General features: G+C 41.0%; 2 protein-coding genes across 2 annotated transcripts; both read left to right on the top strand.

The window, feature by feature from the left end:
* The first annotated feature begins 555 nt into the window (after positions 1-555).
* Positions 556-1,068, top strand: LOC127148691 (pectinesterase inhibitor-like). Its single transcript, XM_051082889.1, has one exon. It carries the CDS (start codon positions 556-558, stop codon positions 1,066-1,068), a length of 513 nt encoding a protein of 170 aa, XP_050938846.1.
* An 8,706-nt stretch (positions 1,069-9,774) lies between these two features.
* On the top strand, positions 9,775-10,293 carry LOC127148690 (pectinesterase inhibitor-like). Its single transcript, XM_051082888.1, has one exon. It carries the CDS (start codon positions 9,775-9,777, stop codon positions 10,291-10,293), a length of 519 nt encoding a protein of 172 aa, XP_050938845.1.
* Positions 10,294-10,825: the final 532 nt, after the last annotated feature.

The raw sequence follows: 10,825 nt of genomic DNA, 5'->3' as shown, positions 1-10,825 counted from the left end.
GTTTTTTTCTTCTTATGTTTCATTGTTTTAAAAAACACTATCATCTAAATTTCATTTCTTAAATAAAATCCAAAAAGCTCTTGAATAGTTAGACTCAATTTGAACATTTTTCTCTATAGAAGACGATATCGATTTCTTAATTACCATTTTATAACTTTATAATTAACTTGACAGGTATACTTACATTTTACACCATGTTTTTCGCACCATACATGGTGAGAAAAAATTCAAATTTTAACATCTTAGTTGTTTCTTTTCGAAATAATAATAACAATAATAAATAAATAAATAAAACACATCCTAGTTGTAATTATGTCATAAAGAAAAATTGACAATTGTGATTATTCATGAATTGATTTTGATTATTTTTTTAAAGATGAAAACAAGAAATAAATAAAAAACAAACAAAACAAAAGACTAAAATAGGCTTTAATTTTGTAATTACAACTGTTTTCTCCTCCGTAAAAAAAAACATTTCTCTAAATTTCATTTATATATATGTACTGATCAAATGACCCATAGAACACAGTATTGGGTAAGAACAAAGAAATTAAAATGGCCAAGAACTCTTGTCTCATTATTGTCTCTCTCATTGGAGTTCTTTTGTTCACTATCAATGGGACATCATCTACTGATGTCGTTTCCACCATCTGTCCAAAAACCTCAAATCCACCATTTTGTTCAAGTGTGTTGAAATTTGCAGGCCCTACAGATTTAAAAGGCTTGGCTGTATACACCTTAAACCATGTCCATAGAAATGCTCGCAAATCTTTGACGCTAGCCAAGTCACTAGCAAAAACCACCCCCAATCCTCAACTTAAGCAACGATATTCGTCTTGTGCTGAGAGCTATGATGAAGTTGTTGGTGATATTGAAAATGCCCAAAAGGACTTGGCACTTGGTGACTTTAACACTGTCAATATTGTAACTTCTGGTGCCATGACAGACATTGACGACTGTCAAGATAAGTTTGTGCAACCACCAAAGGATACGTCGTTGCTTTGGGAGAATGGCAAGACTCTAAATGATATATGCAGCATTATTTTGGTTATATCCAATCTTCTTTGAAGCTATGTACTTGGAGATTTTAATTATCAATAAATAAAATGAAGTTTAATTTTTAAAATAATGACAGTACAATGTGATGGTGATTGGAAGCGACTAATTTGGTTAATAGATAATTATAACTAATCAAAATTACTAAATAAAAAATAATACTCGAAGGACATTGCCCCTAATAGACACTAATAGACTTATATTAATAGATAATTACGGCTCTTTATTTTGCCAAACTTAAATTTTGGGTATTTATGTATATATAAATACCATCTAAAACAATTTACCATTGATAAATATATTTATACCATGAATAATAATATAAAACGTGGGTTTTCTTAATTTACTCGTAACAAATTATTTTGGGTAACTTTTTTTTTTTTTTTGCTAGACTTGAATTTTTGGTATTAATCATGCTAAATAAGAAACAATCAATTATTTCTTTTTTTTTCAATATATTTTTAAATATACACTTAATTATTTGAAAATTTTATTCTTAAAAAAATATTTTCATCTAATAAGAAGGACATCCATGTGGGTACGACTCTAATAAGAAGCTAACATACACCCTACACATAGCATGTACACAACATCTCATCAATCACATCATAACTTATCATACATGTCATAATCACGTCAATTCATGCTATAACATATCAGACCATAACGTACCAACCCTAACATATCATATCAATCATCCTCAACTACACTATGTCCTTAGAACGACGACGGAAGCATCGACATACTATTCATGCTAACCATAGAGTCAATTAGCAGGGACAATGTCAATATCAATCTCTCTCTCTCAACAACCTTGAGTTAGGTACTTAGCTACCATTCATACGTAACCATAAATTCAAACATGCGGTCTCTTGAATGTAAATTGAAAGTCTAGTAGGAGAATCTCTTACTTAGAAGTTACTCAACAAGTTCTAGCAGTAACAACACGCTCCCCAAGCGGCAAAAGTCCTAAATGGTCAGGAAACCACAATTTAATAATTTAACCCTCAAAGAATTTAGGCCCAAAAACTCACTTGAAGTGACTTACCCAAGATCAAGGTCGGACTCGGTTTAGAATTTGTTGGACAAATCCCCAGCTGAGCTTCCAATTAACTAAGTCATTTAATCCAACAACCAACTTAGTTAGGGTCAAAATAACCTTAGTTGGATAGATTAAAACCAAAATAAACCTACTGAGGCTTACTGAAAAGTGTGGGTCAAAACGGGCAAAAGAGAGCTTGGCGGCTCGGCTGGAGAGGCGAGAATCGACTGACGGCTTGGCTGGAAATTTGGCTCACGAAGAAGGGCGCAGGCTGGAGTGGCGACACGGAGCGGTTGGAGCAGGCGCGGGTATGGCAGCGAAACGAAGCGACCGGATGCTGGCGGCGACGCGGAGCAGCTGGATGCGCGGGTCAGGGCAGCGATGCGACGGCGGCTGGACGCGCGAGTCGGGGCAGCAATGCGATGGCGGCTCGATGCGCGATTGATGGGGCAGCGACGCGAAGGCGGAGGAGACGCGGTCGGGCTCCGATCTGCGGAGGACGTGCGGCTGGAAGCGCGGGTCTGGTGGCTAGGCTAATGGCAGTGGCGGCGGAGGCGGCTAGGGTTTTTCTTTTTTTTTCCTTTCCTTTCTCAAAGAAAGTGATAATGGCTTGCACGGGTCCGAGTGGTCCTTTTTAAAGAGATAATAATAATAGGCTTAATATTATTCTTCTTTTCTCTTTCCCTAATTTAATCAATTAAATCACTTAATCTTTTTCTTATTTAAGCCCAACAATCTCCATAAAAATATCAAAATCACCCAATCACCTTAATCTTTTCCCAAATAAATATCACCCTTAGATATTTTTTTGATGTCTAAAAATCAAATGTTCATAAATCATTTAATTCAAAACACCCAAAATTTCAACAACTACACTTAAGATAATAAATTAAATTCCAAATTGTTGAGGCGTTACAATCTTCCCTCCTTGAAAAACTTTCGTCCTCGAAAGTTCTAGTCCTCGAACAGCTTGGGGTACTGGGCTCTCATGTCCTCCTCTCTCTCTCATGTGGCCTCTTCAACTCCGTGGTTTCGCCAAAGAACTTTAACCAGCGATATTCCTCGATTACGAAGCATCTTGACCTCTCTTGCCAAAATCTCAACCGGTTGCTCCTCGTAGCTCAAGTCCTCATTAATTTGCAATGGCTCAAAGTCAACCACGTGTGTCGGGTCTGCGACATACGACCTCAATATGGAGACATGGAACACATCATGCACTGCAGAAAATGCTGGGGGCAACGCCAAGCGATAAGCTACAGGGCCAATCCGCTCCAGTATCTCAAATGGCCCTACAAACGCGGACTTAGCTTCCCCTTCTTCTCGAACCTCAGAACACCCTTCATAGGTGCTACCTTCAAAAATACCATGTCTCTCACCTCAAACTCGAGATCCTTACACTGTTCATCAGCATAACTCTTCTGTCTGCTCTGTGCTGTCAACATACAAGCTCTAATCTTCTGTATGGCTACGTTTGTGGTCTGAACTGACTCGGGGCCTAGCATTCTCTGCTCACCAACCTTGCCCCAACAAACAGGAGATCTACAACACATACCATACAGAGCCTCAAATGGTGTCATGCCGATGGTAGCCTGATAGTTGTTATTATAGGCGAATTCCATCAAGTGAAAGTGAGAGTCCCAACTCCCTGAGAACTCCAGAACACAGGCTCGTAGCATATCTTCCAGAACCTGGTTTAACCTCTCTGTTTGACCGTCAGTCTGAGGGTGGAAATTTGTACTGAAGTCTAACCTCGTGCCCAAGGCTAGCTAAAGTCCTTTTCAGAACGTCGATGTGAAACGAGCATCTCTGTCTGAAATGATGGATACGGGTACTCCATGCAGTCTCACTATCTCCGTCATATATAACTGTCCCCACTTACTGGCAGTGTAAGTGGATTTCTCCCGAGCAAAGTGGACTGACTTCGTGAGTCTATCAACAACAACCCAGATCACTGTATAGCCCTTCAGAGTCCTGGGCAGTCCTGTAATGAAGTCCATTGATACACTCTCTCATTTCCATTCTAGTACACCTAAGGGTTGCAACAACCCTGCTGGCTTCTGTTTAGGTGCCTTCATCTGTTGGCACACCAAACATCTACTAATGAAGTCGGCCACTTGTCTCTTCATGTTCCTCCACCAATAAGCACCGCCTCAAGTCTTGGTACATCTTCGTACTTCTGGGGTGCATAGTAAATGGAGAACTGTGAGCCTCAGTCAAAAGCTCTACCTTGACCGCACTGTCTTCTAGCACGCACAAACATCCATCGAAAGTAAGTCCGTCATCAGAGGATATGGAGAAATCCTCACTTTGCCCTACCTCTACTAATAGACGCTTCTCGACCAAATAAGGATCATTTAGCTGAGCAACAATAATCGTCTGTCTCAAGGTCGGTTGCACGGTCAACTGGGCCAACTGTGAGGTCATTTCCCCTACTGAGACTGCAATCTCAGCTCTCTCGAAATCTCTTAGTAAGGGAGCTTGCTTGGTGATAAGCGCTGCTGAATGCGCAACCTTCCTACTCAACGCGTCGGCTACTACGTTTGCCTTACCTGGGTGATCCAAAATGTGGCAGTCATAGTCTTTCACTAACTCAAGCCACCTCCTCTTCCTCATGTTTAACTCCTTCTGGGTGAAGAAGTACTTCAGGCTCTTATGGTTAGTGAAAATATGTATCTTCTCACTGTACAGGTAGTGCCTCCATATCTTCAGTGCAAAAACCACTGCTGCCAACTCTAGGTCATGGGTAGGGTAGTCCTGCTCATGACTCTTCAACTGACGGGAGGCATAAGCAACTACCTTACCTTGCTGTATCAGAACACAACCCAGTCCTTTCTTTGAGGCATCATTGTAGATCACGAAACTTTCAGATCCATCTGGTACTGTCAGAACTGGTGCAGACACAAGCTTCTGCTTGAGCTCCTGGAAGCTACTCTCACAAGCTGGGCTTCAAACAAAAGGAGTCCCCTGCCTGGTCAAATGGGTAAAGGAATTGGATATACGAGAGAAGTCTTCCACGAACCTCCTGTAGTAACCTGCCAAACCTAGGAAGCTACAAATCTCGCTAACTGTAGACGATCGAGGCCAATTGATAACCGCTTCGACCTTTGCTGGGTCTACATTCGCTCATTGGAAACCACGTGGCCGAGAAAAATCACCTTCTTCAACCAGAACTCACACTTGGAGAACTTCGCGTACAACTTATTAGCTCGAAGAGTCTCCAAAACCTGGTGCAAGTGCTCCTCACGCTCAGCCTCAGTCTTAGAGTAAATCAAAATTTCATCAATGAAAACTATGACAAACGTGTCTAAGAAATCCTTAAACACCCTGTTCATCAAGTCCATGAATACCGCAGGAGCATTAGTCAACCTAAAAGACATCACAATGAACTCGTAGTGTCCGTATCTTGAACGGAAAGCGGTCTTAGGAATATCACTATCTTTGATCCTCAATTGATGGTAGACTGATCGCATGTCGATCATAGGAAAGACGATGGCTCCTTGCAACTGATTGAACAAATCATCAATCCTGAGCAAGGGACAGCGGTTCTTAACTGTCACCTTGTTCAGCTCTATGTAGTCAATGCAAGGGTGCATCGACCCATAAACAACACCGATGCTCTCCAAGGTGACACACTGGGTCGAATAAAACCCTTGTCCAGTAACTTCTGCAACTGCACCTTCAGCTCCTTTAGCTCAGCTGGAGCCATTCTGTAAGGGGCCCTCGAGATAGGAGCAGTTTCTGGCTCTGACTCAATGGCGAAGTCAATCTCCTTGGGAGGTGAAAGTCATGGAAGCTCGTCGGGGAAAACATCGAGGTACAAACGTCTCAATGAGTTTCTGAGGACAAACGTCGGCGTTATACCCTGGTTGCTTGCACCTGAAGCAAACTCCGCTCCCTACCAAGCAACGACCTCCACGAACTCTTCCACACCTCCCACAAGCAGGTAGCTCTCTCAATGTTCTTCCTGCGGCAGCCAGCTTCTGATGATGCCACTGAAAGACACCTCCTGACCTCAGGTCTCATTGCGGTGCCAAGGCAGGCTGCGACTCAACCTTCCTCTTCTGACCAAGGCTTGACCCTCTGCCTGCAGCCTTGGACTGATCTGCTCTCTCGTGCAGACTCAAGTCCAGTGCTATGCGTAGTACATCAGCATGAGTGGCTAGTCGGGGGGCTCGGACGATGCCCTAGAGGTCTAGTCTGAGACCTCTAACGAACTTCTCAGTCCTGGCAGCCTCATCCCTTACCACTTTGGGAGCAAAACGGGATAACATGTCGAACTCGGCATCGTACTGCTCCACAGTCATGTCGCCTTGCTCCAAGTTTAGGAACTTTTGTTGCTTAGCATGCTTCACGTTGGCAGAGAAGAACTTAGCATAGAAGCTCTCCTTGAACTGCTCCTAGGTTATTTTACTGACGTCGCCCCCCAGCATCCTCTCAGCAGTCTCCCACCAGGCGGTGCCTCTATCCTCTAGAAAGAAAACTGCACACTGTACCTTCTGGTCTTATGGGCATTTCATGTACCGAAAGATAGTCTCTGTGGACGTCAACCACATTTGGGCCTTGGTAGGGTTGTCCATGGACCCATCAAAAGTTTTTGGGTTATACTTCCGTAAGTCTCTTAGGTGTTTGGCCTCAGCTGACAGTTGAACTAGCACGGACTGAGCTCCCACAGGGGCTGGAAGAGGGACGGTCTGGGCCTGAACAGGGGCTGCCTGGGTCTGTTGGGCAGCGAGAAAAGGTGCTAAAGCAGCCTGTAGCATGTCCTGATATCGCTGATCCATCACAGCGAGATCCGCCTAGGTGACAGGTGCGTTAGGGTCGGCTACCTGCACATCAGGTTGCTCCTCCGGCTAGGTACGTCCAGCCCATCTGCCTCTCCTTCCACCCCCTCGACGTGCACCTCTACGTGGCGGCATCTTTTCCTGAAGTTTCACGAGAAGAACTTTTCACAAAACAACCACAACACTTATACTAACTACACTCATTTTATTCAGGCAAGATTGTAACCACAACATTTAGCAAAGTCTTAAAACATACCTGGCGAGTGACGAAGGACCGTATAGCCATAGGGGTGAAACAAACCAAAACAAAGACTCACATCGTAAGTCAGTCTGCAGAACCTAGGACATAGGTTCTGATACCAACTGTAACGACCCAACTCCTTATACTAGATCGAAGCCATTACTAATTAAAAGGGTAAATAAGTTTGTAAAGTTTTAAAAATAGAATAAGACAAAAACCTCAAATTTTCAAATAATAAAAAAAAATAAACAAGGAAAATGTGAAATAAGTATAAAATAAAGTCCTAACTCGGGCCCTATCTAGTTTTAAAGAAATAAATTAACTAATAGAGAATGAACTGAAAATGCAATACTAAAATCCAAATTTTGACATAAGCGAAAGCAAGTGCATCCCTATGGTCCGCCACGATCACTTCTAGTCACTCGCCAGCTTGCCCTTGTTCTTACCTCTGCCTCTGCCTGAAAAACGGAAATGGAAAGAGTGAGCATAAAAAGGGACCCACTATTAGTCCCACTAGATGCCTGTTAACTTTCTATTAGAGTCCTGAAAAGTTGTACCCCTGAACTGGCACGTCCCCGAACAGTACAATCTATGCCCCCGTAGGAACAAGCTGGTCTTTAGTGATTCCAAAGAGAATACCTAAGACGATCGGGCTATGAGCGGTCCCATCGAATCACTCACGTCATGTCTATGTCAATGTCAATGTCAGACTGGTAATCCAGTCTGACTATGCAGTCATAAGTGTGAGCGACCCCGTCGGGTCTCTCCATCATGTCTGTGTCATAGCATGTACACAACATACACCCTACACATAGCATGTACAGAACATCTCATCAATTACATCATAACTTATCATACATGTCATAATCACGTCAATTCATGCTATAACATATCAGACCATAACGTACCAACCCTAACATATCATATCAGTCATCCTCAACTACACTATGTCGTTAGAACGAAGACGGTAGCATCGACATACTATTCAGGCTAACCATAGAGTCAATCAGCAAGCACAATGTCAATATCAATCTCTCTCTCTCAACAACCTTGATTTAGGTACTTAGCTACCATTCCTACGTAACCATAAATTCAAACATGCGGTCTCTTTAATGTAAATCAAAGGTCTAGTAGGAGAATCTCTTACTTGGAGGTTACTCAACAAGTTCTAGCAGTAACAACACGCTCCCCAAGCGGCGAAAGTCCTAAATGGTCAGGAAACCACAATTTAATAATTTAACCCTCAAAGAATGTAGGTCCAAAAACTCACTTGAAGTAACTTACCCAAAATCAAGGTCGGACTCGGTTTGGACTTAGTTGAACAAATCCCCAGCTCGGCTTCCAATTAACTAAGTCATTTAATCCAACAACCAACTTAGTTAGGGTCAAAATAACCTTAGTTCGATAGATTAAAACCAAAATCAACCTACCGAGGCTTACCAAAAAATGTGGGTCAAAACAGGGCTAAAAGGGAACTTGGCGGCTCGGTTGGCTTAGCTGGAGTGGCGAGAATCGACTGGCGGCTCGGCTGGAAATTTGACTCACGAAGAAGGGCGCAGGCGCGGGCGCGGCTTGCGGCGTGGAGCGGGTGCACGTGGGTGTGGCTACGATCGACTGGGCAGCGATGCGACGACGGAGGAGACACGGTCGGGCTACGATCTGTGGAGGACGGGCAACTGGAAGCGCTGGTCTGGCGACTAAGTTGACGTCGGCGGCGGCAGCGACGACTAGGGTTTTGCTTTCCTTCCTTTTTTTCTTTCCTTTCTTTCCTTTTTTTTTTCCTTTTTTTTCCTTTTTGGGTTTCTAATGACAAGAAATATTTCTCGGTTGCATCAGTCAAAGAAGTATTACAAAGAGATCAAGACCAGAACTAGCAACAAGCAAATGATAGAATCCTCGAAATGACCTAGAAGACTAAACTACCAAAAAAACAAATTTTTTGTTTGGTCCATAAGACAAAAGTGTATCAATACGATGAGGACTCTACAAAAAAGACTTCCAACCTCACGCCTAAATCCAAACATGTGCTTTCTGTGTAAGGAAGCAAACAAAGATCTTCAACACCTTTTCATACAGAGTGCAATTTCACAAAAGAGATTTGGAACAAACTCAAAAATAGCACAGGGATCAATTCCAACTAAGAAAATATGGATACAATTTTCGCAGATCTTTACTCCTTGAAGCAGAAAACAAGAATGAACATCATACATCTCAATGCAGGGATCGCAACTCTGTGGAGCTTGTGGAAGGAAAGAAACAACAGCATCTTCAAAAGCTCAGAAAGAAGCATAAACAACATATGGGAGGATATACAAAATCTCATAGGAATGTGGTCCAGCAGAAGTAAGGAACTAGAGGACTATAATCAAATTTTAACATCTTAACTAGTTGTATCTTTCCAAAAGAAAAACATTTTTAGTTGTAATTTTGTATGTGATTATTCACGAAATGATTTTCGTTAATTTTTTGAAGATAAAAATAAGAAAAAGACAAACAAAAGATAAAATATGCTATTTAATTACAACTTCCGTTTTTCCTCTCTAGAACGAAAAAACCATCTCTAAAATTCATCTGTATATATATATGTATTGATCAAATGACCCATATCAGTAATTAAGGGCACAATAATATTGGCATAGAACAAAGAAATCAAAATGGCCAAAAACTCTTGTCTCATTATTGTCTCTCTCGTTGAAGTTCTTTTGTTCACCATCATTTCCAATGCAGCATCATCTACCGACATCATTTCCACCATCTGTCCAAAAACCTTAAACCCACCATTTTGTTTAAGTGTGTTGAAATCTGCAGGCACTACAAATATCAAAGGTTTGGTTGTATACACCTTAAACCTCGCCCACGCAAATGCTAAAAAATCTTTGACCCTAGCCAACTCACTGGAAAAAACCACCACCAATCCTCAACTTAAGCAACGATATTCGTCTTGTGCTGAGAGCTACGATGGAGCTGTTGGTGATATTGAAAATGCCCAAAAGGACTTGGCCATTGGTGATTTTAATGGTGTGAATATTGTAACTTCTGGTGCCATGACAGAGATTGACGACTGTCAGGATAAGTTTGTGCAGCCACCAAAGGATACGTCGTTGCTTTTGAAGAATGGCAAGACTCTAAAAGACATATGCAGCATTATTTTGGTTATATCCAATCTTCTTTGAGGGCTGTATACTTTTGAGATTATTATCAAAGAATAATATGAAGTTTAATTTTTAAATATTAACATCACAATGTGATCGGTGTGATTGGAATTGATTATTTTGGTTAATTTTTAGATGATAAAAAATCAAGTAATAGATAATTCTAACAAATTAAAATATTTAAATAAAAAATCAGATTTAAAATACAATATTCCTAATAGAATTGAATTAATAGATACTTGCAGCAGATAGAAAAATTACTAAGCTTTAATATATTTAATAAATAAAAAATTTCACTTAGAAATTCCCAATAGAAAATTTATTTTTGGATTTGGTGCTTAGACAATACGTAAACACTAATAAACCGAAGTTGTAGCAATGAAATTGGAGATTTATCACCAAAATAAGATTTGATTTTTAATTTCATAAAGATACAGAAGCGAACTTCTAAAATTTAATAATATGTCCACATCAAAACATGATGATTTCTACCACTAAATTCTTTTAAGGATTAGATGTAATATTATGGATATAGAAGGTTTGTAAAATCATT

The sequence above is a fragment of the Cucumis melo genome, chromosome 3 (assembly GCF_025177605.1).
Source record: "Cucumis melo cultivar AY chromosome 3, USDA_Cmelo_AY_1.0, whole genome shotgun sequence".
NCBI classification, from domain to species: Eukaryota; Viridiplantae; Streptophyta; class Magnoliopsida; order Cucurbitales; family Cucurbitaceae; genus Cucumis; species Cucumis melo.
The sequence above is the reverse complement of the archived record's forward strand: the minus strand, read 5'-3'. Positions and strand labels throughout refer to the sequence as shown.